Source organism: Trachymyrmex cornetzi, unplaced genomic scaffold (genome assembly GCF_001594075.2).
Source record: "Trachymyrmex cornetzi isolate Tcor2-1 unplaced genomic scaffold, Tcor1.1 scaffold325, whole genome shotgun sequence".
Lineage (NCBI taxonomy): Eukaryota > Metazoa > Arthropoda > Insecta > Hymenoptera > Formicidae > Trachymyrmex > Trachymyrmex cornetzi.
Genome location: NW_017297951.1, coordinates 975,597 through 1,002,350, shown reverse-complemented (window position 1 = coordinate 1,002,350; position 26,754 = coordinate 975,597). Strand labels below are relative to the sequence as shown.

General features: G+C 32.0%; 4 protein-coding genes across 9 annotated transcripts; 2 read left to right on the top strand and 2 right to left on the bottom strand.

Annotated features, from left to right (window-relative positions):
* Positions 1-1,401: 1,401 nt before the first annotated feature.
* Positions 1,402-8,800, top strand: LOC108762929 (FAD-dependent oxidoreductase domain-containing protein 1). Of its 2 annotated transcripts, XM_018510194.1 has the most exons (9): positions 1,402-1,860; positions 2,806-2,941; positions 3,021-3,805; positions 6,326-6,630; positions 6,739-7,239; positions 7,447-7,592; positions 7,750-7,836; positions 7,951-8,104; positions 8,546-8,800. In XM_018510194.1, the coding sequence occupies exons 1-9, from the start codon at positions 1,695-1,697 to the stop codon at positions 8,798-8,800; spliced, it is 2,535 nt and encodes an 844-aa protein (XP_018365696.1). In that variant the 5' UTR covers positions 1,402-1,694. The 2 variants fall into 2 exon arrangements, with proteins under 2 accessions (XP_018365696.1, XP_018365695.1); XM_018510193.1 differs by lacking the exons at positions 1,402-1,860; positions 2,806-2,941; positions 3,021-3,805 and adding an exon at positions 5,246-5,468 and having other exon boundaries at positions 6,328-6,630.
* A 156-nt stretch (positions 8,801-8,956) lies between these two features.
* Rel (nuclear factor NF-kappa-B family member relish) lies at positions 8,957-20,616 on the bottom strand. 5 transcript variants are annotated; one of them, XM_018510128.1, is made up of 21 exons: positions 20,542-20,616; positions 18,566-18,723; positions 18,317-18,468; positions 17,461-17,975; positions 14,648-14,791; positions 14,329-14,483; positions 12,848-13,011; positions 12,629-12,767; positions 12,374-12,515; positions 11,855-11,959; positions 11,651-11,762; positions 11,421-11,548; positions 11,148-11,306; positions 10,951-11,018; positions 10,595-10,837; positions 10,397-10,520; positions 9,959-10,203; positions 9,729-9,884; positions 9,552-9,662; positions 9,236-9,472; positions 8,957-9,121 (listed from the first exon to the last, which is right to left on the bottom strand). In XM_018510128.1, the coding sequence occupies exons 4-21, from the start codon at positions 17,555-17,557 to the stop codon at positions 9,011-9,013; spliced, it is 2,640 nt and encodes an 879-aa protein (XP_018365630.1). In that variant the 5' UTR covers positions 17,558-17,975; positions 18,317-18,468; positions 18,566-18,723; positions 20,542-20,616; the 3' UTR covers positions 8,957-9,010. The 5 variants fall into 5 exon arrangements, with proteins under 5 accessions (XP_018365630.1, XP_018365631.1, XP_018365632.1 ...); XM_018510129.1 differs by having other exon boundaries at positions 11,109-11,306; positions 17,763-17,975; XM_018510126.1 differs by having other exon boundaries at positions 9,011-9,121; positions 11,109-11,306.
* Positions 20,617-20,794: 178 nt separating this feature from the next.
* Positions 20,795-23,752, top strand: Had1 (beta Hydroxy acid dehydrogenase 1). The gene is made up of 6 exons (XM_018510131.1): positions 20,795-20,904; positions 21,902-22,089; positions 22,298-22,506; positions 22,890-23,047; positions 23,148-23,290; positions 23,377-23,752. Exons 1-6 carry the CDS (start codon positions 20,867-20,869, stop codon positions 23,595-23,597), a joined length of 957 nt encoding a protein of 318 aa, XP_018365633.1. The 5' UTR covers positions 20,795-20,866; the 3' UTR covers positions 23,598-23,752.
* A 417-nt stretch (positions 23,753-24,169) lies between these two features.
* RpL24 (ribosomal protein L24) lies at positions 24,170-26,305 on the bottom strand. Its single transcript, XM_018510081.1, has 5 exons — positions 26,206-26,305; positions 26,001-26,076; positions 25,748-25,833; positions 25,165-25,326; positions 24,170-24,349 (listed from the first exon to the last, which is right to left on the bottom strand). Exons 1-5 carry the CDS (start codon positions 26,208-26,210, stop codon positions 24,214-24,216), a joined length of 465 nt encoding a protein of 154 aa, XP_018365583.1. The 5' UTR covers positions 26,211-26,305; the 3' UTR covers positions 24,170-24,213.
* Between the last annotated feature and the right edge of the window lie 449 nt (positions 26,306-26,754).

Sequence of the window (26,754 nt, the reverse complement as noted above, 5' to 3'; positions counted from 1 at the left end):
CCTTTATAGCGTTTTCGGCCCGGCCAGGTTTGCATCAATCTGGGTTGGATTAATGGCCTTTTGTGCTCTCCTATTGGTAGAGCGGGTGACGTCAACCAATAGGAAAGATTAATCCAACCCAGGTTGGTGCAAACCCGATCGGGCCGAAAACGCTATTACTCTTACTTTTTACTCCGTGCATTGTAGACGGGCCTTAATAGAGACCGTATGATCATACGTAAGCAATTGCGAATCCAACATGTTGATTTTGTTACTACTTAAGTCTTAAGCGGGGAGCACAGACTTTTGCATAACGCATAACACGTAATGCATAAGAATATGTACCAATCAAAGTTCTCCGTTTCTTTCCCTTCCATGTAATAGAGAACTCTGGTTGATTCAATTTCTTATGCCTCATGTGTTATGCGTTATACAAGAGTCTGTGCTCTCCGCTATACGTCTTAATTTTTCTATGTGCCAAGGCCTTTACCCCGGATCTACAATAGGTGTTTTAAGCCTTAAGCTGTAAGAAATTGATCAATTACAGTCGAATTCGAGAAGAATAAGCAACTGTGATTTGCCCATTTCTTAAGGCTTAAAGCCCAATGTTCACGATACGAGAAATCCGGTCCGAGTTCTCGAACAGAGAAAAAATTAACAAATCACATTTGAACAATTTGATGGGTGGCACCCAGTTGGACACGGCTCAATTGGATACGAGCCACTCACAGCACTTGAGACTATAAAGCTCCTAAGCATCGGTCGCTGTGATTAGTGGTGTCCAATCGAGTCGTGATCAATCGGGATCACCCCCAATTTGACCATTGTGATTGGTCAATTCTTTCTTCATCCGAGGTCTCGGACCGATTTCTAGCATCGTGGACACAAGGTTTTAGGGCCTGCGCACAATAGAGGAACAAGAATTAGATATTAAGATTTCAACCTATCAGAAACCGTGTATTCCGATGTAATCAGTTTCTGATAGGTTAAAATCTTAATATCTAATTCCTATTCCTCTATTGTGCTCAGGCCCTTAGGCTTAAAACCCTATTATAGATCCTGACTTACTATGGGCTGCGTTCAGGAATTACACCATGTAATTCTGAGCTATAGATTACGTTACGTATATTATAGCAAAAATGCACCCTAGAGTTATCTAGGCATAATTCCTGAACGCAGCCCTGAACACAACCATTTACAATCGATCCACCGATGCGAAGCGATAGGGGGGTTGTCGGAAATGCAGGTTTCGCGACGGAAGTGCGCGTCGCCGAATGTACTCTGTCGCGGCGTCGCTCTGGCGACCACTAGTGGTCGACCAGTCTCATTAAGTTTGATTCAACCGGCGACTGTTGGCTACCGTTGACTGGTGGATTCTTTTTGATGCTGGGTGATTTTCGCTGATTTGTAAGGTACCATTATTCTTAACGATCTGTTGTATGATTTTCATGTCTCGTTCGTATCAAGTACTGATACGACTCACGTGCGCAATAAGAATTGCATAATGACGCACGCACATCGAAACCTCGCGCGCGGCGAAACATTTCGACGAATTTTCACGCACAATATCGCTATGACGCTATAACTTCATCATCGTGTTGTTATCGGAGGGTGAGATTATAGCTCGAGCGGGAATACGAAAGCCGTTATGAGACAAACATTAAAATATTGTAGTAAGACGTCTCTTTTTGCAGGTTAACGCATAATCTATAACCATGATGACTGTACCACCGGATACCTATCAGATATCGCTGAACATCATAGAGGCGATCAAACAACACCCGGTGCTCTATTGTACCGAGGTGAAGGGTGTGCCAGTGAAGCTGCAGGACTTCAAACAAAAAGTCTGGAAACACATCTCGGACGAGCTTGGATTGGATCGTACGTCTTTATATGTTATTTTACAAGAAAGTTATTTTCACTGAGATAGAACTATTCCTCTGTATCTAAAAATACGCGTAGCTTAGCGCCGAGACACTACCAGTGTCTCCAGATATAATAAGCCTTCTACAATAAGCTGCAAGTCAGAAGTTCTAAGCGATCTTAAGTCATAATTGGTGAAGTTGGCCAATAGCAAACTTGAACGACCTGGTTAAGACTGGTTAAGACTTCTGACATTCTGATTTGCGGCTTATTGTAGAAGGCCCATAATAGAACAAAGTAAACTTTCAATAATTGTAAAACCTGATCTACGTAAAATGCAGAATGCAGGTTACAGGTCACAACTAAAAACTAACCTAACGTATTTTGATTATAATAAATTGTAGGCTGCAGAATGCAGGAAGCTGGATAAACTTGAGCTTTTGCATTCTGTGTCCCACGTATTGCGGTCTGTAATTTATTACAATCTGAAATACGTTTCACTTGCGACCCTCGTTCTGCATCTTATGTAAATTGGGCTTAAAATAAATATTCTATTCAATGCAGCCAATAACTATGTGTGACAAAAAAAGCAGCTTTGCAACTGTTGTAAAATTTTTTAATCTGTTTGGTCGTATCTTTAATTCTTCATTAAATCTAAAGCAATTGTATTAAAGAATTTTGTAACAGTCACAAAACTATTTTTTTTTGCTGAATGCAGCCATTGATCATGTTCAGCAGAATGGTTTCATCAGAAGTTAACTGATCAATGAGTGCTCAGTGAATAGTTTTATCTATGGAATATAGCCTTGTTTACTCTACAACTGTTGAAAGTTTGCTTAGCAGCGATAAATATATAGATTTCTCTAGATCTAAAAGTATAATCCATTCAAGGTAAAGAAAACTTCCATCTATTGTAAAATAAATAATTTGATAAATATGACCATTGGCTGCTGTCTATTATAGCTACTTGGGTTAGACTGAGATGGAAGAACCTTAGAGATACTTACTGCCGTATTTTAAAGTGCAAGAGTAAGACAGAAGAGGGTATAAGAAGAAAAAAATGGATCTTCGAGGATTCCTTAAGCTTCGTAAAATATCCGTAAGAAATATTCATAATTATTTAGTGATTTTGGCGGTTTACTCGAGCCTTGTTTTCTCAATCGAGAATACTTTTACAGGTGTGAAGTAGATTATCAGCCACAGTGTGTAGAACTAACCAAGGAATACATACAACAGATAAATTCAAGTGATGTAAGTGCCGAAGGTTTACTGGAGCAGTTAGAAGACCGAAATGAGGATTATGCTGAATACCTGGAAGTTCTTGAAGAGACATCAGCTGACCCAGTTGTAATGGAAACTGAGACGATAGAAACGTTGGACAATGTTAATGTAGAGATAGCTGCTGAAGAGGAAGTGGTGAGTGAACAAGATGTGGATATGGACAGCTACATTCAGCAAATACAGTCAAAATACCGAAAGATACGTCCGAAACGATTGAAGACCAGACATTCTTCCTCCCCGAAAACATTTAGCCCTAATAAAATAAAAAAATCTTCCTTGAAGATAAATAAAAATAAAGTGAATGCAAATAATACCGATACAGTAGCTAATCCAGTTGCTAATACAGTGGCTGTTCTTGAGAAAAATTTACCACCTAGCACATCAATCACGCTTGTGAAAGAACCAAACAGTATGAAGAACAATGACATTAATAAACAAGTTCACTTAACATCCGAGGGTAAGAGTATAGAATTATTTTTCGACAGCATGGCACAGGCAGTGAAAAAACTACCACCTAAAGCGCAAGCGGATATCAAGATGCATATCTGCAAACTTGTTACGGAGGCAGAAGTGCAGTATTCTGGTCTCAGTACAACACAGAGCACACAACAATTCATAGCACCACCCGGCATGATACCTAAGCTAGTATTGATACCTTGTAATATGATAGATAATCAAAATGATAAAAATTGATCCATTTATTGTGTATATGCTGAATAATGTTATCAGATTAGATATAAAATTAATACAGTTATATTTTAATTTAACAATTTACATTTGGCATGTGCTATGTACCTCATAGCGTTTTTAATATAAAATTAAAAAAAAATTATATATAAAAATATACACATCAAATATCACATTAGGTGCATATAGCTTTTTTATAGAATTAATATCAATAAAAGAATTATATTTTGGATCATTTTAAATTATTCATTAATTTATTTCCTTTAACAGAAACTTATTTATGTGAAAAGTGCGAATGGTTTATTACATAAAGAACATAATAAAAGTACGTAAAGAAATGCATGACTCATTGAATATTTGCAAATATCTGTTTCTAAATAATATTAAGAATTATTTCTTGTATTATAAATATTTTATAATGGAAATATTTATATTCTATTCCAATCATTGAAAAACAGCTATATTATCCAAACTTACTTTAAAAAGCATATAGTTAATTATTCTGTTAACAAAAGGCAGAGAAATAATGTTAAAAAATTGCTATAAAAATTGGATAGTCTTTTTTTGTGTTTGACAAAAACACTTGTTAATTATCCTTCCAGTATTTTTTTTCTATCTTTCTTCTTCAGGTTGTCAAAATTATTTATCTTTTATTTTAATTTTTAATTTGAAGATTGCAATCAGACAAGGAAAATTGTTAAAACTCGGTTGTATAAATACGTTCTCAAGAAAGATAACGCTGTTGAATAATTACTATGACATATCGACGAAGATATCTTTGATAAATATAGACTTTATCGCGTAGAATAAACTGAAAAAATACAGTTAGATAATTATGAAAAAAATAATAGATTTTTATCTATTATGGATTAAGAATAGATAAGCATGACAGCATACAAAAAAAATACAATACTTCGCTAAGTATTATTGCGTCCATCAGCAATTAAAATTATAAAAATAGTTATCGAATAGTTTAATATATAGAAGTCTGTGCATGGAAAATATAAATCAGTTGCGTATCTAAACAATTTAACGTTTTTCATAATAGTAAATCAAAGGTGAGAGAGGAAAGACGGAATCTACTTTAACTGCCTACAAAAGGTATTACGAAGGTAGGTATATATTATTATTACCAGATACTATATAAATATGTAAATTAAATAATTATAAATCGAAGCAATATGAAAGTCCATCTCTTTAAGATACAAGTTTTCTACTAATATGACATACTAAATTCTCGAAAGTAAATGACAAATAAAATAATTTGCCTTCTATCAATTGAAACACGTGTCTAAAATAAACGTGCGCATGTCGGTCACTACATGTCGTTTTTAATCAGTGAGAAAAATTGCAATTTCTTGCTATGTCTATGTATAATTTGTAGTTTCTTCAGTAGAAAAAAATATCGAACGTGAGTCGACAACTTCGTCCGTGTTGACAAACGGCTGATAACTGTTTGTTTTCGTTTATACGGTACTGACTGATAAACAGCTGTAAATGTTTCCTAGAGGAAGGGTGAACTGAGGAACGGTCTCTTCGTCGGATCAGTCAAGATACGGCTGACGAGGATGTTGCGACACTTGACATGTGTGCAGAAGCATACAGACCTGCTGAAACAGTGCTCAGCGATTCAGTTTGCGAACTCCTTCAGGAGAGAGGTAAGTTACGCGTGTATTGACCGGAAACGATTGGAGGTTAGGGATCTGACGGACGATATTTCGATCGGATGAAATTTGTTGATATTGAATGTGATAGATGACTCTTAGTAATTTCGTCGAACTTTCGTCTCCTCTCAAAGCGACGCGACGTCTTTTATCGCGATGTCAAGTGTAATTTGGGCGTAATCACGAATCTATGTGTTTGACTGAATACAACTGGAAATTTAGTTTATGTTCGTCACAGATTTTGATGAAGACGTTTTTAGTGCGAGAAACAGAAAATTATGGCTGGAATAACGAAAATCGTTGCTCGGCATTGCAAACGAAGCGTTGAAAACAAAAGATTTTTGAGGTTAGGAAAATTGGCCTTACCGATGGAGCGCAATCGACGACACGTGATAGAACGACGCGCGAAATTTGAATGTAATTGGAAGAATAATTTTAATAATCGGTTCTTATATATTTAAGATCATCTTAAGTACGGTCTTAAGATGTCAAACCAATTACAAGGGCATTATTAGCGTTTTAAAGTATTACTTAAAATGGTCTTGAAATAAAAACTGATTGTGAAAACTAGTCATACTTGTATTTTTATGCTGTAAAGTAATCAAATGATTGTAAGTATTTTATAAACAGTAAAGCAGTGAATCTTTGTTTTGTACTTTGTAAAAATTAGAAGTGAGTAATTTAAAACACGTAAATACATATGTAAAATATTTTATGAAGAAAGGTTTATGAAGAAATCTTACGCTAAAAATTTACTATTTTTATTTGTCTTTTGTGTAGACAGGAATGAATATTTTTGTCGAAGACTGATGTGAATAAATTGAAAGGACATAACGTCATATTAAATTTACAGAGTTCAGAGAGTAAAGGCAATGATGACGCGAAAAAGTACAAAGAATTTGTCGACATTGTCACCCCACAGGACAGATTCCTGAAAAATGTAAAGCGAGATTGGAAGTTATTGAAACGTCTACTATCATCTGACAGACAATACTCTGACTTTGATAAGCTTTGGGGGAGACCTCAAGTAATTCCTTCTACTTGTGACGTGCTTATCATTGGTGGTGGAGCAATTGGTAGCTCGATAGCATATTGGTTAAAGCAGAAAGTCTATAGAGAAGAATTCAGTGTTGTTGTAGTTGAAAAAGATCCTACGGTAAGATTTGGATGTATTTTCTAATAAATTCTGAAGATCTTTTTTGGATCAATAATTTATTAAGTTTGGTAATTAATTAAAGGCATAATTAATTAACTATTATTTCAGTATACCAAGGCTTCCACGACTCTTTCGGTGGGTGGCCTACGTCAACAATTTTCTCTTGAAGAAAATATCCACATGTCACTATATGGCGCGGAATTTCTGCGAAATATTAATGAGCATTTGAGTATCCCCGGAGAGCCGGCCATCGACGTGAATTTTCATCCTTACGGATACTTGATATTGGCAACTGAAGCAGGCGCTGAGACTTTAGTACAGAACTCTAAGCTGCAAAATTCTTTAGGGGCAAAAAATGTCGTTCTTACTAAAGAGAAGCTGAAGTATATGTTCCCTTGGATAAATACCGATGGGATTGCGGTAGGTTGTCTTGGGTTGGAAAAAGAGGGATGGTTTGATCCATGGTCTCTCTTATGTGCTTTCAAGAAAAAAGCTAGTTATTTGGGTGCTCAATATGTCAATGCTGAAGTCAAAGCTTTCCAATATAGGGAGCTTCTAGGAGATTATGACAAGAATATGGAACGTTTGAAAAGATTAAATAACGTAGTCGTAAGTATGCATTTTATATATATATATATATAAAGTATTCATTGTTGTTCAGTTATAAAAGATTTTAGATACAAACTGCGTGGAGTCGATCATTTGATCTACTCAATAAATATATTGAATATACGGATTAATCAATTCCACACGATCTACATTTAAGATCTTGCCAGTTACGAATGTAGAATATCTAATAAACATATTTTGTGTCAGATAAAAACAAACGACGGTGAGACTAGGACAATCAAATTTGCTTTAGCTATTATTGCTGCGGGTGCTTTTAGTGGTGATGTAGCCGAGTTGGCTGATATCGGAACAGGCGAAAATCTATTATCTGTACCTTTACCAGTTGTACCCAGGTAATTTAATGATGATGAAAAAAACTCAAATTTTACTACTTTTTGTTTACTATTTTTATTTTCTCTATATTTATATTTATATTTGTTTTCTACTTTTATATTTTCTCTATATTTATATTATATTTATTTATTATTATTAAATGATCCTCGTTTGCAGAAAGAGATATGTATATTGTTTCCATTGTCCTGATGGACCTGGTTTAAACACACCTTTAACGATTGATCCCAGTGGTACATATTTTAGGTACGAGTTCAAATTTTCTTTAAGTACAACATATACTCTTCTATTACAAATTAAACGATTAATAAAGGTAAACAAATAAAATGATTTGTAAAATGTAAATAAAATTATTTCCAGACGCGATGGTTTAGGAGGTAATTTTATCGGTGGAAAATCACCAGAGCCAGACGAGGAGCCATCAGTTCAGAACTTGGATGTCGATCACGAATTTTTTGACAATAAAGTATGGCCTTCACTCGCTCACAGAGTACCGGCATTTGAAAATTTAAAAGTATGTTTATTTTTCATTATCTAACAACATGATAACATATGATTAAACATAAGGATATTTACGGTAGTGTAATAAATACGGAAGTACTAAGTGTATTAATGTGGTAAAATTACATATTAAACACATGAATGCCATATTCAGTCAAAGTGGTCCTTCGTGCCAAAAAATATTAGTAATATTTTTTGTGAATTTATCAAGCGTTGGTTTAGAACTGTACTTCAAGAATTATAAATAATCGGTGCACAATTTGCTTAAGCTCTAGAAGTTTTCAAATTCAATAAAAATATTAGGCGGAGAACCACCTTGATCGAATGGCATTTTTCATGTGTATTTAATTTCATCGATCCATTTTCAGTTAATTAAGTTATCTACATATATATATATATATATATATATAAACTTTTTTCTTCTAATGATATATATTATATTTTTATAAATCAGGTGAAATCTTCGTGGGCTGGATATTATGAATACAATACTTTCGACGAAAATGGTATTATTGGCCAGCATCCTTACCATCTCAATGTATTCTTAGCAACTGGTTTTAGCGGACATGGTATCCAGAAGGCACCCGCAGTGGGACGTGCGATATCAGAGTTGATTCTTCATAATCGTTTTGTAACTATAGATTTGTCCAAATTAAGTTTTGATAGGTTCTTAACATCGGAACCTATGAGAGAGGCTAATGTTTTTTAGGTGATAAAAAATGGTTTTTATTTGATTGTATTATATATAAATATATAATAAAATTGTAAATATAATTATTACGAAATTTAAAAATTATTTAGGTACCTTTTTAACAAAAGATGTCTAAATGTAGCAGTTTCATTGAAATACAATTTTTATAGTAATAACAGAATGTATTTTACAACAGCAATAAATTGTACATATAAAATTAATACAATTTCACGTTTCATGTTTCATAGATAAAATTTGATTCATGTATGCTGTAGCTTCTTCTTCATCTACATTTTGCAATATATTTCTCAAATCACTGAGAGATGTATTAGTTTGTATCTACAAAGAAATAAAAATTACATAAGTATTCAATCGTTTATCTTAATGAGAATGTATATTCGAAAGATTGCAAAATAATGCGTACGATATTCGACAAGAAAATGAGAACCTTACAGCGATATAATTTAAGAGGAGTAACGACGAACTAGACGTCTGCTTAAAGATATTCATTAAGTACTTGTAATCGAAATAATGCGCCAACTTTTTCCATCCTTTTGTCTCGTCTAAAATGCTTGCCAATTGCTTTTCTTGATCTGTATCCATCCAAACTTTTTGTGTATCGTTTATATTTTCTTCTTTTATCGTGTTGTTTATTAACATATCATTTTGACCAGCGACGAGTTGTAAGATCTACAACAATTTTTTTAATGACGAATATGTATATTTTTTATAACGATACAGATAAGACAACATGAAATGTTTTCCATACGTCTGGTTTATTTGATGCTAAATCAAAAGATGATTGCCCACTGCATTCTTCCATATTTTCATCTTCTGAATGCACTTCGATTTTTATATCTTGTATCTGTTCTCCATCAACCTATCATTAAGACAATCAAATTTAATAAAAACAACATGTTATAAAATATTGATAAGCTGTACGTACGTTATTTGATTCACGATTATAATTCCTTATGTGCGGATCAGCACCGTGTTTCACTAGAAGAGCACATATCTCTTTGGCTTTTGTCCCTGGTGTAACTATTGCGGTGTGCAGTGCTGTATTTCCGCTAAAGTTCTTCTTGTTTATGTCTATTTTGGTCTGCTCGAAAAATTAAGAATATTAGTAACATGATTTTTTATATAAAAACATTTTCAACAAATATTCAATCCTACATTTTTTAACAGAAATTCAACAATGTCTTTATGACCTCCTTCGACAGCTACATGTAAGGCAGTTCTTCCATAGGTCATGTCAGTATTATTTACATCTGCACCAGCTTTAATGAGAGAACATACTGCATGATACGAGCCAGCTTGGGCAGCTAATTGCAAAGGTGACCATCCACAATCTGTATTTGCTTCGATGTTGACGTCTTTTTCAGCTAATAAAATATCAATGCTTCCTTCTGCTTCAGGAACTAAAATTATAATTCTATATAAATTCATATGTAGGATAAAATGATTATCATTATTCAATATTTGCTGGGATATATTATTCGCAACTGCGAATTACATTTTATCTCTACTTCTGAATAAAAATATTGTGCTAAGGGTTAATTCATCAATTTTTTTTAAAGTGTTCATTTTAAGTACTTTTAAATTAATAGGTACATTTTACAGCTTTATGTAATGGCATTTGTCCATAATGATCCGTTATATTAGGATCTGCTCCAAGCATGAGTAATGCTCGTATAATTTCTGGTTGATCTTGCGTAGCAGCATAATGCAACGGAGTCTAGAATATAATTACGATACATTAAAATTTTTTGTAATTAAATAAAATATACTAGCATTTTTGAAAAAGCTTACCTTTCCAGAACTATTTTGAATGTTCACCAATTCTTCAGCATCTGTATTTAGAGTACTCATGAGCATTAAGATACGTTTTACATTGTTCCTTTGTCCATGTCGAAGCGCACAGTGCAGTGGCGTATCTCCGTAAGTTGTCCTGCCTTTGAACGATATTTTAATAATATCTTTTGCTTCATGCGGCTTCATTTTCATGTTCTTTATCGTATCGATAATAACATCTTTCGCGAACAATTTTTCGTCCTGTAGAAATATAAAATTCAAACTTGATAACATATAACATTGATACAACAAGAAATTTCGATAATGAATGTGTTTTGTAAATAGCATATGTATATATTGAAGTTAATACTAGCCTTTTTACTTGGCGCACTATCATAAGTTAACTTATCTTCGCCGCCTTGGTATAACAATTTCTCGTACACTAGAAGATATAATTTGTATTAAACACAATACATTTTTCATATATGTAAAACCTTTGAATGTTTTTATTCACATAAAAACAAATACTTACACTCTAAATTTATATGTTCAACAAAATCACGAAACTCACTAGAAGAACACCTATCGTCTAACATCTTTTTTATTTCTTTAGATATTTCGGCACTGTCGTTACTTGAAGGCGTATTCGTTAAAGGCATATCATTATTAAATGTTAATGCTTGCACCAATTCTGCACTATTTGAATGAGAGACTCGCGTTCTCTTCCTACCTGTAATTATAAAATTGCAAGAAGTTATATTTAAAAAAAAGGGAGAAAGACAAATAAAAAAAGAAAACTAAGAGATATAACAGATAAGAATATTTAACATTGTTATTAACTCACCTATCATACGGTCAGTTGGTTTATATGTGAACTTGATTGGTTCTGAACAATATGAATCTGAAGGACGTTCTAGTTGTATGAAAACTTCCTTTGGAGAAATGATATATCGATCTTTGTATGGTGGAGTTCTGAAAATACAGCATAATTAATCGTACGCGTTGTGAAAGAAAAAAATAAATGCGCTAATCACATTGTGTGTACTACAAATGTACTACAAATGTACTACATACCGAAATACCATGGCATATTGATGATGGACATCTAATTCCGAAAAACGACCATAATCTATCCAGATTTCAGTGTCATCATCGTCGAGTTCAAAGAACTTTATCTTTATGTTTTCTATAATATAATGCGTTTTTTTTTATATCAATATGTATATTGGTGTTTATAGGCAAGCATATTTAGCTGAAATGCTAAAAATCGGCACTTACTTTTTGAAACTTTCTCCACAAGTATAAATACCTCTTCGCCACCTTCACAGCTGCTAGTGTATTTGTCAATTCTGCATATCTTAAGTTCTCCAGTTAGTGCACTTTCTATTAAAATATTAATGATTTCTTTGTTCATCATTTCTATTATTCATATAGTGTTCATTTATACATAACGTTTATACAATAACAAGACACAAAAAAGATTTAAAAATCATTAAAATTTTATCATATTAATTTAAAAATACAATTTTAATGTAATAACTGATTACAGAGGAATAAGAATGTTCTTTCTCGTTTCTGACTTTTTTTGTAAGCAACTAAAAAAATGACAATTTTTTAGTTGTATCGTTGTAGTACAAATGAGCGATATGTAGTATACATACATAATATAGGGTGTCTCAAAATTCGCAAATTTCGAGAACCTGTGTATGTATATAAAATACAAAAATTAATTGAGAGAATTTCTTGATAAATCTTTCTTCAAAACAAATTGTATTGCAATAAATTATTTAAACTTACTCAAATTGTTGACTGGGTTGCTATAAACCGGAACTGTAATCGGTCTCATGATATTATGTTGATCTTTGATAAATCCTTGAAAAGAAAGGCAAACACTATTTAGATTTATAGTTTTTTGATATTGCTCGGCGTCAGATTTAATCTGTAATCATTGTAAATTGCTATTAAAAAACATTTAATTTATTTGTTAAGGTAAAAATATTAATCCAATTGTGTAAAATGATTTTCAAACTAATAAATGACATTAAGATTTACCTGTGCATCATCACGAAGATTGAGAGTAGCGTTTATATTTGAACGTTTCCGTTCCTCTAGAGCTTCTTCGCGCAACTTTCGTACTATCTCGTCCTTAATATGTCTTCTCGCCGTATGTATTATACCCATACCAACAAATCTGTAACACGAGCATAATGCTAACTAAAGAATGAAACAGGATAACTACGTTTAATATTATGTTAGAAGGTATAAACATACTCGGCTGTAAAATCACTTTGAGACGAAACTTCCATATAATGTGGATCCCCTATATCCGCACTATCTACTCGTCTTACTAATCTATGAGCATGCGGTATTCTCAGGTCTTCGTCAGTTGTAACTAATGTGCAACGTATGATCGCATTATCCGAATAATTATGTAACTGAAAATATAAGTAATAATACCATTAGATATGAAGAAACCAGTTTAAACAATTCCATATTAAACTAAAATTAAGATTAAGAAAGCGACTAAAATTTTTACAAACACAAACAAAATAAAATTTTGACTATACATTTTCTTGGTTGACTCATATTATGTATTATTCTCATTTATAATTTTTAAGTTTATTTTATATATATTTTTTTATATTTTTTATATTTAAAAAAAAATTTTTGTATGTATCCATTTCATTTGTTTATAGCTTTGACTGTACGTTTATTTGCGCCGACTTCTCTCCTTTACCGGTTTCACTTTAATATTCGATTTATCGGTGTTGTTGTGTTGACGTATTTACGAAATGTATCTCGTCTGTTTGACTTTGTTCTGAAATTTTCTCACTACTAACTGTGACTTCTGACCGTTAAGTTCGCGTCAAATCTATCGTCATGTAAGCTCTCATCGTTTTACGCATAATTTATTTTTAATTCGTTCTTGATTTTTATATTTTATTATTTGTGTAGTGATTGTTCAATTAATAACGGGATGCATCTCTGAAATGTACGTCAGTCCATTTCCTTGTTTATGACATGTAAGTCTCTCAATTTTTTACTTATTCGATGACATGCTCTCATTAAAATGGTTTTAATCTTTTTCTATTATTAACATTTTGCTCTCCGTTTCATAGCAATTCTGCCAAATTCTTGTTATGCATATACAATGGACACAATCTTCGCAACGTACAAACTTGCTGTTACATAGTCACTTTACACATTTATTTATAGAATTTTTTTGTAGTTTTTTTTCCTTTTTTTTTTGGTACTGAAGAGGACCCAAATAATAGGGTCGAAACGTTTACCTATGTCATAATTATATAATTTTAGTGTTCATTAATAAATTGATTGTTACACATTATATCCTGTGTCGGTTCTAATAGGCATTGAAAGATTTTTATTCAGACTAATATGATGATTATTCACAGAATCATTCGTTTTAACTTCTTGTAAAGAGATTTTTTAAATTTTTATTGGAATAAATTCGGAATTATGCTTTTTGTCAACCGGTTTTTGTGTGATAATACTGTAATTAATATTTTTAATTTTATTATTAATTCTTTTACTTTTAGTAGCCTGTAAATTATTAATTTGTTTGTTGATCCTATTTGTTTTATGATACCACATTCTATTAAAATTATTTTCTTGATTGGAAGAAAGCGCAACTCATATAAAACGTTAATGAAAATTCAATTTCTCTATGTTTTTTGAATAATTCCATATTAATATTTTTATAAGTCTGTTTATATAGAATTGAGCATAATTACCTTGACTGTAGGTACGTTATTTTTATTTCGTTTACGTCCAGTATATACGCCGAGCAGGCTTCCATGTGTTCCCACCATTTCGGATTTGTATCGAAATCTAAATTTCTCCATTGGCTGCACTATGATACTGAGATATGGTTCACCAAGTATTGTTACTAGCAAGTTGTAAAAAAAATTTGATATGCATTTTTCAAATAAAACAATTGTCACTAACATTAGAAAAGAGTTTAATATTAAATTATATAATAATATTAAATATTCGTAATTTAGCAGATATTAGTAAGTTACGTTTCAGACAATTTAAAATCAGAATGCATACCTGCATTTGTTAGATTAATATAATCCTCTGTGATATGCATAGGCGATGAGGACGTCGACATAGGCGATGTCATGCTGATGTTTCCTTGAGATCCAGAACTACTGAATGGACTTAGAACACTTGTACTACCCATTGGTGTTAAATCTGGAAGAGAGGTGTAAAATACATGTATATAAAATCTTTTAATCAATTTATTTGTGTGTACACAAAATAAATATATTTATATTAATTAGCAATGATTCCACCTACAATTCATTTTAATAACTATACACAATATAAGGTACAAATACAAGCCACATCCAAAAAGTACAGTAAATGCAAAAGTATTCGTACAAGGTATATCTTCAAAAAATTATTTTTAAAAAAGTAAACATTAATTGACAAGGAAAGTAGAAAGCCAATACGAGCCAGCACAGGTTATTGGTGTGCAAGAATATCATATATTTCGGAATGAAATAAATGTAGGTTTTGAAAGAATTCAACTGTGTAAATTTAAATATGTACTGACTGCTTACTATTTCGTCAATATAATAAATATAGAACTTGTCTGTCGTATTTAACTGAATACTCAAACGATTTATATTATCTACAATATACAATAACATGAAAAATAATAAAAGACATAAAATACTAATACAAAAAATATTAAAGAAAACTGGATACACTTACATTACATGACGATAGTCAGATAATTTAAAACGTATGTACAGTAAGACATTTCAAGAGTATATGAAGAGATCAAAACAAAATTGTCGCTATTAAGTGGGGAATAATATAATAAACAAAAGGAAAACAAAAAATCAAACGAGTTATAAAAACAAAATATACGCATTAACTATAAAACTTGGAAAAATCATTCTTCTTAAAATAAATCATGATATAAAGTACATATTTAAATTTACATAATTGAATTTTTTCAAAAAATACATTGATGATCCAATAATAAAGGTCGAGAGAGAGAGAGAGAGAGAGAGAGAGAGAGAGAAACGTCTGTAATTTTATTTCATTTCGAAATATATGGTATTCTTGCACACCAACGACCTGTGTTAGCTTGCATTGGCTTTCTACCTTCCTACGATTTATTCTTTGGAACCTTCAATCAAGACTGAGAATTAATTGACAATTTATAAATAAAGAATAAAAAATATAGACTATACGTTTCTTAAAATTATTTGACCTAAAAAGATGTATAACAATTAAAATATATTATCTTAAAAATAAAAAATAAAAAATAATACTATTTGAATACAAAAAAGGTATTTATATGGCCAAGAAATTTAGCTTCTAAAATCAGGACCACGCGAAGTTCTTTTGTTTTTTAATAAAAATTTCTCCTGTATACTTTCTGCACTCACTCTAGGTAAACACCACTTAAATATGAAGAAAAGTTGTAATTCCAAACACCTCTTTATTAATTGTTACTCTTTTTAATACCCAAATACTTATTCTATCTGAACGAATCTCTCTTGAATATAATATGTTTATTATTCATAATATAATTTATTCTTATATTTAGAACTGTCTTTTAAGCATATTCTTAAAATATCATAAACTAATCATAGACTAGTTCTTATTTTAAGACCACATTTTAAATAATGTCTTAAGATAGTAGTACAATTCTATTATTGGCTTATAATATCTTGAGACTGTACTTAAAAGACTTTCTTACATATAAGAACCAACTATGAATACCAGCCACAGAGCTATATTAAAATCTTAAAACATTACTTAAAATAATATTGAAATAAGTGCCGACTGTGAATACATCTATAAGCATCTTAAAATATAAATATAAAATATTGATGATATAAAGGGATATAATCTAAAATGATCAAATATCCAAGCACACAGACTTGTAATAAAAAGTTGCGTTCCACAGATTTTTATTTTGCAACTGTTGAAAGTTTTCTTTGTATGATCAAATTATACTAGACTTAACAGATTATACTTTTAAATCTAGAGGAATAATCTTATCTCAGTGAAGAAAACTTGCAACAATTACAAAATATACATTCTTTTGAACATGGCCAATATAATTTCCAATATCTGCAGACAAACAAGGAGTATAATTGGTTTTTTACATAATAACACCAAAGTTCTTTTTTGAACCAAATGTAAACAATTTTACAAATTATTACAAAATATTACAAATAATTTGAGATCTGTACTGACAATCGAACATGGGATGATCAGATCTAACCTCGATAAGACATTCCTAACGAAAAAGTAGTACAAAAGTAGAGCAAAAAAAGAAGACATTTTAAACTGTAATACAAAATAAGTATGTAATATATTTGAACTCCAAAATAGAAGAAAAAGAATATACATTTAAAAAGCCTGAGAACGATAAAAACATGTATTTAGTATTAGCGAAAAATGATTTTGTATAATAATTACTTAATAATATTTTATCACAGATACATAGTAATAATCTAATAATTAGCTTGCTATGTACTTTATGTGCGATGGGCTTAACAGCTTCTGGTACCCTCACTCTGAAAATGAGTACCAAAAAGAGTGCACCCCGAACACGCTGAAAATCCGACATAGACATCTTAAAAAAAGAATACATGTCCGGGAAAACTAACATCTGATCATCCTAATCGAAAACATGGATGTCACGCGACCAAGAGTCAGGATGCGAAACTGACTGACAGAGTGATTAATGATGTCGCAATAATACGTATAATAATGACGCAATAACTCATTATTAACGTAAATTGTTAGTCGTGTTAACATATATCCTAGCACACTTTGGACAGTTCGGACGCAAAACAAAAAGCGCGCGACGCCAGGGTGCGTGCTCGTATTACCGTTGAACTGGAGGTACGGATCCTCGTTATCTCCGGTAACACCAGTCGTCAAAATGCTGCGCATCGCCATATTAATGTTTTCGTACGCGTCTGGCATCTCTCCGGCGAATCTCTTCACTTCGTAAACTAGCAAAATGCGGTTCGAGGAGTGCGTTGAGTCGCGTAATGGTCTATCACACTACCACAGTCTATCGCGTGAATGCCACTGAGTACAGAGGCTTGTAGATTGACAGCCGATAGGACTCTATAAGCCGGACTATCGTCCCGACAACACTGCGGTATAACGATAACTTGTTACTCACCAGACGCGCATAATCGATTGCCTTTAACTCCTGAATGCGTCAACGGCATAACCTTGACAATAGTTCTCGGTTCTTCCCCGGGAGCTATCACGTGTGCCGGCCAATCGCGTGTCAACGCAGCGTGTACATGGATTTCCCGTAATTATAGGGACGTATTCGTGTCTCGCGATGCCCCGGGTAAAGCGTGCGCTATAAACACTGGGGGAAAGTCCCCTAGACAATGGATTAAAATAGATTGAAATTTTATCTGTCCGAATGCGTATTTTAAATAAAATAAATTGTTTTTATTCAATTGAATTTAACTAAATTCAATCGGGGGGATTTAACTGGATTGGATTCAATTAGATGAAAAACTGCATTTTCTATTCAGATTTTTTAATTGAGCAGTATTCGCAATGTGTTTAAAAAAGCTGATATTATTATTTCTTTTTTCAATAAAATATAGAAATGTGCTTCATATAATTCATCTAAATGAATATAAAAATGCATTTGTTGTGTTGTTGGGATTGAAAAGAATTTAAAGAATTTATTTCTATTTTCGCGAATGCACATACTTTTGAAAATTTGGATCCATTTTAATCAATTTTGATCTCATTTACTGGCCCCGCGATCCTATTTTTGTTCTCATGGACCCGGCAAACAGCTCAATTTTAACTCGATACATATAACTTTAATTTTTTGAATATCAGATTTATTTTGCATACACCTGAAACGCAAGACAATATGAACGCTGGTAATTAGTTCCAATACATATAAAGTATCATTTAAGACGCCGCACTAATATAGAAATATAATTATACTACCTGTCTTCTTTTCTTATCGCTTTCGAAACGTAATACATTGTATTTCCCGTTTCTTGCTTTCCATTCTGATTTTTACAATATATTTTGTTGATTTAGATCCGGAGACGGTCCCATAAATTTTAAATTGCCAAGTCTAGATTTCTAGAATTGATACTCATCTACAATTATGAGAAAATAGTTGACAATTAGTTGAGGCACTCGCATGAAAAATAAATTCAAATAGTCAGTTGTATTTTGATTTTCTTTTACAAGCTCTTAATCTTTTCTTCATGCTGTAATATATAATACCAAAATAATTAAGATTAATCTCAATTAACAAAGTTCAATATATTAAGACAACTAATTCAAATTGAATAGATGAGACTTTATAACAGGCTTGTCCAATTTGAGCTCCGGAGCCAAAACGCAAAGCCATCGACGCAAAAAAATTCAATATGAGATTTCGGGGATTGTAAAGTCCCCGAAATTGATAAGCGTCACTCAGATGCGTATCAATACTTAACCGAAAGTCTCCAAAATTTTACATTGAATTTTTTTGCGTCGACGGCTTTGCGTTTTGGCTTCATCCGAAGCTCAAATTGGACAAGCCTCATGCTTTATAATGAAACTGTACAGCAGTTTTATTATAAAGATGTACTCCCAAATAACAAAGCGTATCTCAGCAAAATCGCACAAATCTGTGATTGCTTATGATGCTGGTAACTTGTCATAGATTTGTCTTCAACGATTTCGAATATACCGACATTGTAGCAACATGCAGACAACAATGTGTATATGTATTGTCAGCAGTTTAACAGCAAGATAGCTAGTCAATGTTATCTTGCGTTGTTGGCAATATGACAGCATTGTATGATATGCTGCATATTATTATGATAATATGATGGCAATAGTACGAATTTTGATGATGACGATTTTAAAGTATCGGCAAATTGTTGGCAAGTTGCTACTCAGTGTTATTATATCATGAAGGCAACAAATAAGGACTCAGTTGCTACAATTCTGGTAGCAACATATATTTAGCAATGCACACTTAGCAAACAACATGCCAACAACAAGACAAACACGTTGCTATCTGGGCTATTGTAAAAATTTTGTTAAAGCAAAAAGAGAGAGAGAAACGATATGCAGTCATAAATAAAAAAAAATAAAATAAGAAAACTGAAAATATGACATGTTAGCGTTAATTAACATGTATATAATCAAATAAATTACAGGAATTTTTCCGTTGACGCTGTACTTTTCCCCACGTCAACATTACTCGGTGAAAGTATGTGGTTCAGAATCATGAATACTTCAATATTACAGGAATTTTCGTAGATATTACTTCTTTTCCTAATTTACTTACCCGGTTAAAATACTTGGGTGAATGAGTAAAAAAAATACATTTATTTTATTTTATTTTATAATTATTCTCACAGATAAACATTGAATATATTCATCTGCTCTTACTATACGAGTCCTTTGAATTTTCCATCGAATTTCCAGATAAAAGTTTCAAATTCATTCAACTAAATATAATTTTAATTCAACTAATTTTTTTGTATAATAAAAGTTCGGCATTGCTCTCTCTCTCTCTCTCTCTCTCTCTCTCTCTCTCTCTCTCTCTCTCTCTCTCTCTCTCTGTCTTATTTTAAGTGTGAGCATTGAGAGAAAGGATAAACCTCGGAAAATTCCACTTTAAATAATCAACATTATTGCAATGTTGAAATAATTCAAAATAAAATTTCCGAATTCTTAAACAGCTAATTTTTTTCGACATAAAATAAAAGATCATAGAAAATTATTATTAATCATATAACATCAGAAAATTTTGAAATATAATCTCACATAATTTTACAATACCGATTCTAATAAAAAAGTTAGAGCCATTAAAATATTTTTTTTTAAAACTTAAATTATCTATGACCGTCAACTAATTAACTATAACTAAGTTATAAATAATCGTATACTAAATGAACTTGAATACTTTTTTTTACCTTAGAGAGAAGAATTCCAGAATGAGAAGTCATTTAATTTCGCAAAGTAAACATGATTATCGATCAATTACTTCACTCTTAGTTGCTATAATAATCGTAATGTCTGTTCTGTAAGATAACGATGTGGCGAATATCTATGATAGCACTTTCAGTACACGGTTATATCTTGCAAGACTTGATTAGCATATATATGGTGGGGAGACTGATTACAAATATATATATCTCTCTGTGGATACCTTCGAGCTATCTGAGTGTTAAATTCCACTCGTTACACGACTCGTAGAGACGCTTTCCCTGCAGACATTTGATCGGTCCACACACAACAATGTCAACTAAAAATGAAAAAATTGGGATTATTGGAAGGTAATATAATTAACTCTAATTTAGATTGTAATTTAAATTATTTAAAACTGCAAGTTGTAATAATTGTACAATGTACATTCATCGTTTAATGCGACTTTTCAACAATTGTTAATTAATTACTCCTTATAAATCCATATCAAATAACGGTAATTGATTATGAGCAATTACTATTTTTTAACAGAGTATATCGTTACTCTGATATGTAAGTTTACTGGATTGGTTATATTATTTGAAAAATCTTTCCCTCATAATTTTAATCCTTTTTTAAAATTATTTACGAATTGTTATGCTAAAAGTTTTGTTAAAAGTGCGTTTTAAGTTGTCATTTTAACGACTGAAGCAGCTATTGCACAAATCACTATGAAAATAATTATTTTTTACTATTATTTTTTATAATTTTTATTTTTTTAATTTTCATAAATAAGTTTAAACTTATTTATAGAACATTATAAATGATATAAAGAAAGGCAAAGTTTTAATTTGTAAAACTGACCTTCACAGTTGATTCTACATCAGCGGAAACTGTTAGTTTAGAAAGGAAAATTATATTTTTTGTACTAATCACGATGTATAGTGAGTTACATAATTAGTTATAAAATAAGCAAGAAAAACATTTAACAATACAGTCACAATTTAAAGAGTGAATGTAAATAAGTGAATTAAATTTTGTTTTCAATATTTTATTATATTACTATTATTAATCGATTATCAATTTTTTTAAGCCATTAAATTATATTTTACGAGAACATTGAAGAAAAATTCTTAATTGTATTTTTTTGTAACTTACACTACGTCCGAGATAAGATAATACGTGGTAAACAACGTTTCTTACAGTTATATCTAGCGGAATGAAACAAACATCATAACACACAAAATAGACTTAAAATTAAATGTTTATCGTAACATGCGAGATTACATTGCAGATTTAAAATTAAATATCGTAAGTCTCATATCTTTTCATAAGATTATTTCACCTTTGTCATAATATTTATTATAGCGGATTAATCGGACGTAGCTGGGCGATGCTCTTCGCCGGCGTAGGATATCAGGTGACTATTTATGATATTGTTCAAGATCAAATTAAGAATGCATTGGAGGATATCTGTCAGCAATTAAAACGTCTCGAAACCAGCGGCCTTCTCCGTGGTACATTGACAGCGGATCAGCAATTTAAATTGATAAAGGGTTTGTCTATCTCTTCTATTTTAATCTACAACAATTGTTCTTATCCTTTAATCCAAAAATGATTGTGTAAAATTTAATGACTTCAATAGTTACATGTTGAAAGATTCAAAATAGTATTGATTTTTTTATCGTTGATGTTATAGAATAGCTTTTCTGATGACCTTTTTAATCCCATTTACCACGGAATTTAATGAAGGATTCATTGTAGGATCATCGGATTTGGCGGAGACTGTGAAGGGAGCAAAACTGATCCAAGAATGCGTGCCAGAAAATCTCTCCTTGAAGACGCAAGTTTACAACGATCTTGATAAAATCGTAGATAACAAGGTGATTCTATCATCTTCGACGTCCACGTTTCGCCCGTCTCTTTTCAGCGAAAAGCTAAAACACCGTGAACAAATTATCGTCTCCCACCCTGTACGTATTTTCAAACTATTTATAATATAAAATGTAATATATATAGATTTTTTTCCGCTAAATCTTTGTGTTGTACAAATCCAATTAGCAAATTAACGTTTATGTATAAGAATTCATATTTATATTACATTATATCCGCAAAAAACAAGTTTATAAAATTATAAGATTTACAAGATTATATATTAAGTTTATAGTTACAGAGAGAGATTTAACTTCTGATGCAGATAACAAATATACATGTTTCTTTTTCTTGAATTCAATTTTACTGACATGGCACAGTCTTCTAAACAACTCAAGAATTAACCAGATTCGACAAAAAAGTATTGATTATTTACATCGGTTTATTAGATTATTTGGTAACCATTATAGTGTCATAAATACAGGTAAATCCTCCTTATTATGTGCCACTCGTTGAAGTTGTGCCAGCCCCATGGACGCGTTCTGATATTCCTGAGAAGACAAAGGCTATCATGACAGAAATCGGTCAAAAACCAGTTGTTTTGAACAAAGAGATTGATGGTTTTGCGCTCAACAGAATACAGTACGTAATCGGATGTTTTGCTTGCACAAAACCATTTTTTAAATTATCATTATCGTTTGACTATTTCTTGACACTTCACATGTAAGAATCATATCAATAGATATGCACTCTTAAATGAAGCCTGGAGATTAGTGGCTGATGGAATATTAAGTGTAAAAGACATTGATGCAGTGATGAGCGAAGGTCTCGGAATGCGTTACGCTTTCATTGGTATGTTCGAGGCCGCGCATTTGAATGCCGAAGGTGAGCCAGTCATTAAGAATTATCTGTATAATAATTAAACGAAGTTTTGCCATGGGAACGCATTCACGTTGCAACGTATCTTATAGGAATGAAGAAATATTGTGAAACATATAACAAATCGATTTACGATACGAGCATGACTTTCGGACCGACCCCCAGATTCGTCGGTGAGATGGCGGAGAAGATCAGCAACGAATTGAACGAGATGTGTCCGCTCGACAAATTGCAGAAGCGACGAGCATGGCGAGACACCGCTTTGACGAAGTTGTCTATACTCAAGAAAGAGTTGGAGCAGACGAAACAATAAAAATTTATGTATTGTACATATCCAATTGATGTGCTAATACTGAAATTATTCATAAAACAGCATCTAATTACATACAGACAGGGTTGGACACGTTACTTCATAAAAATAATACGTTATCATTACTTAGGAAAGTAATGATTCGTTACTTTTTCGTAATGTTAAAGATATTAGATTTAAAAATTATATTACTTAATAATCAATATTAATTGTAAAAATCAATATTAAAACTTCAAATTCTAAATTAGTCTCTCTATACCAAGCTTTTATTCTTATATTAAACTCTTCTATATTTAAATCTTCGATAATTTTTTATATTGATATTTTTATATTTTAATTCGACTGAATTTGTTACCGTTACCGACAGAAAAAAGTAAGCTTGTTGTACGTAGGTATATAGATGTATGTTTTATAAACGGTTTTTTTCTTACCAGATTAAATGTAAAAGATATATTTTTTTTGGTTGTAAAAATTAAATGCGAGTTGTATATATATTAATAATCGAGATATATATATTATTTGAAATTTACCAATCTTAAAATTATTCCTTTAATTATATAATTTAAAAACATAAGTCAAAATGAAATAATATTTTATTTTATTTATATAGCTACAGATTTTAACGTTTTCCTCCAACGCGAGGTGCGGACTTTTGCGTCACTTTAGCAACTTTCTGTTTTGCTACTTGTTTCGCTTTCGGAGGAGCAACGGCCTTCTTCGTCGCCTTTGCAGCTCTCTTTTGTTCTTTTGCAGCCCTGAGATAAAAAACAAATGAATCAATTAAATGATATTATTATAATATAACATTAGATAATATTACATCAATGTAATAATATTGTATGAATCCGCAAAAGCCAAACAATGTAATTGAAAATACAGTTCTGGGTGAAGCAATCCAGTTTTATTCTAAGACGTTCTGAAATCTGACGAAGTAAAAGAGGCCTCGTCAGAGGAACAGATGTCTATTGTATATAGTGCATCTGCATGCAAAATACAGGGTGTCCCAGACCTCGCATGACACTTATTAATAACATATTCTTGATGTTTTCAAGCATCAATTCTATTTTCTTCTCTTTTTCTAAACTTTTTCTAAACTCTTTACTACTATACAATGTCATGCTCAAGCATGCAAATTTCAGACAGTTCAATTAGCTAACTCAAAACTCTTATCATTTAAAAACTATTGTAGCCTTAATTTTAGTACTAGAATTTTTGTTTCAAAATGGTCTCAGAAATCTATCACTAATAGGTGTCATATAAAAGGACATCCTATATATTTACTATTTAATATAATAGATCATTCACATTGCTTGAAATTCTTAAAAATGTTACACTCAAAATGAGATAAATATTCAGATGTTGAAAAGAAAGAAAGCAAAGATGTTAAACGCAAAAAGAACAATGCGAACAAACTTAAATATATATTCGGATGTTGTGAAGAGAGAGAGAGAGAGAGAGAAAGCAGATGCTGAATAAATAGTAGAAACAATGTGAACAGACCTACTGTCATTTCTAAATTATCTTAAAGTAATTAATTTCTTAACAAATAGCTAATCAAAAGAATACATACTTGATTGCTTGTTCTCGTTGGGCCTTGCGAATCTCTGGCTTCATATTACGTTTAGCCAAGATATCTGTGAGAGAAGCACCTACAATTGCACGTTGGAACTTCTGTGCACGCCTCGTCCTCTTCTTGGTTTGCTCCTCTTCCTGACCCTTTTTGTGTTTACGTCTGAAAGACAAATCACAATTCCATTAACCCTTACCATCTACAATTTGGTGCCTCATCCATACCATCAAGGGTCACTTCAAATCTCTTTGCTTTTTCTCTCTCTCTCTCTCTTTTGGTGCCTCATCCATACCATCAAGGGTCACTTCAAATCTCTTTGCTTTTTCTCTCTCTCTCTTACCTCTTCAAAATAATTTTAAAAATCTCTAAAAATTCATCAACATACTTTTAACTTTCTAGAATAAATATTGACTCTTTATTTTGGAAAATAATAAAATGCAGTATAATTTATAATTATCGAAAGACTCAAAGAAACTTGCACAAACAGGAATCGCTCAGTCACTAGTTACCCATATTAGTACGGTAAGGGTTAATAACAGTCAAAGCTCAAGAAATCATGCACTGATTTAATGTATATCTTTACCTGTATAAAACGGTCCATGTCACTTTCCTAGGATTTCGCCTCATCAAGTGTGCGGACTCGCATTTCGAGTTAAGGAAGGTGAAAGTCTGAGGAAATGAGACTAAAATTGATTATGCCAACACGTGCAATAACAGATGATTGAGTAAATACAGGACGCGTTGCAATATCGGGGAAACGTCATGGAGTCATGATACTCAATTATCGTACTTATATCATCATTATTTTATCGATATTACATCTCAATGGTACTCACTTTTCCGTCAACTTTGACCATGGTTTTGCCATGGCCCGGATAAATCTTGTACCCGCTGTACGCACACAAGCCGATCCTGAAAATATCATACGTGAATTAATTACGGACATCATGTTTGTGCGTTGCACGGTGTTTCCCTCCTAGATACAATGGGATCGCACCGAGAACATCGGATGTGTATTTTTCACGAAAAACCATAACTTACTTCATATTGAAACGCTGCAGAGAAACGCGTTCAACAAAAATGGCCGATTTTCCCGTGCAATTCCACGGACATGCGCCGATGCGCAAACAGGCAAAACGCCATTAGGTCTGTTCATGTTCATGTTGCTTACACTTTTTGCACTTAGCATCTACGCTTTCTCTCTTTTTAACGTTCAAATATATATTTATCTCGTTATTGTGTTTATACATGAAATTAAGATAAATCAATAGAAAGTTACTAATTAATACCTGTTTCAAGCGCGATGTAAACTAGGTCCATGTTTCAACTGTGAACTTTCAATATATACATGTCTATCCGAATATTCCGAATCAGAGATTGGCTGTTTTCCAGCTAGGGGATACACTGTGTTCCACTGTGTTAAAAAAAAGTATTTGTTGGAACAACTATTGTAATATATGTATTAAATATTTTACCTATTTTTGTAATATATGTATTAAATATTTTATTTTACAATGTTAATATTGTATATATATTACTTATTGAGTATATTTACCGCAAAACTTGTAGTATGGAAGTGTATTAAGTCGG

Bases quoted from the DNA above. Each gene is read 5' to 3' on its own strand.
- LOC108762929 (XM_018510194.1), top strand. From the start codon at position 1,695: ATGATGACTGTACCACCGGATACCTATCAGATATCGCTGAACATCATA. The intron at 2,942-3,020 runs GTAAGAAATATT...ATACTTTTACAG, and splicing joins TTAAGCTTCGTAAAATATCC to GTGTGAAGTAGATTATCAGC. The intron at 7,593-7,749 runs GTAATTTAATGA...CCTCGTTTGCAG, and splicing joins CCTTTACCAGTTGTACCCAG to AAAGAGATATGTATATTGTT.
- RpL24 (XM_018510081.1), bottom strand. The intron at 25,327-25,747 runs GTAAAGATATAC...TTTGTCTTTCAG, and splicing joins ACATGGACCGTTTTATACAG to ACGTAAACACAAAAAGGGTC. The intron at 24,350-25,164 runs GTATGTATTCTT...TTTTTATCTCAG, and splicing joins CAACGAGAACAAGCAATCAA to GGCTGCAAAAGAACAAAAGA.
- Rel (XM_018510126.1), bottom strand. From the start codon at position 17,557: ATGCCAGACGCGTACGAAAACATTAATATGGCGATGCGCAGCATTTTG. The intron at 13,012-14,328 runs GTAATTATGCTC...TTATATTTTCAG, and splicing joins ATAACGTACCTACAGTCAAG to TTACATAATTATTCGGATAA. The intron at 12,768-12,847 runs GTATGTTTATAC...CTCGTGTTACAG, and splicing joins CAAAGTGATTTTACAGCCGA to ATTTGTTGGTATGGGTATAA.
- Had1 (XM_018510131.1), top strand. From the start codon at position 20,867: ATGTCAACTAAAAATGAAAAAATTGGGATTATTGGAAG. The intron at 22,507-22,889 runs GTACGTATTTTC...TCATAAATACAG, and splicing joins AAATTATCGTCTCCCACCCT to GTAAATCCTCCTTATTATGT. The intron at 23,291-23,376 runs GTGAGCCAGTCA...CGTATCTTATAG, and splicing joins CGCGCATTTGAATGCCGAAG to GAATGAAGAAATATTGTGAA.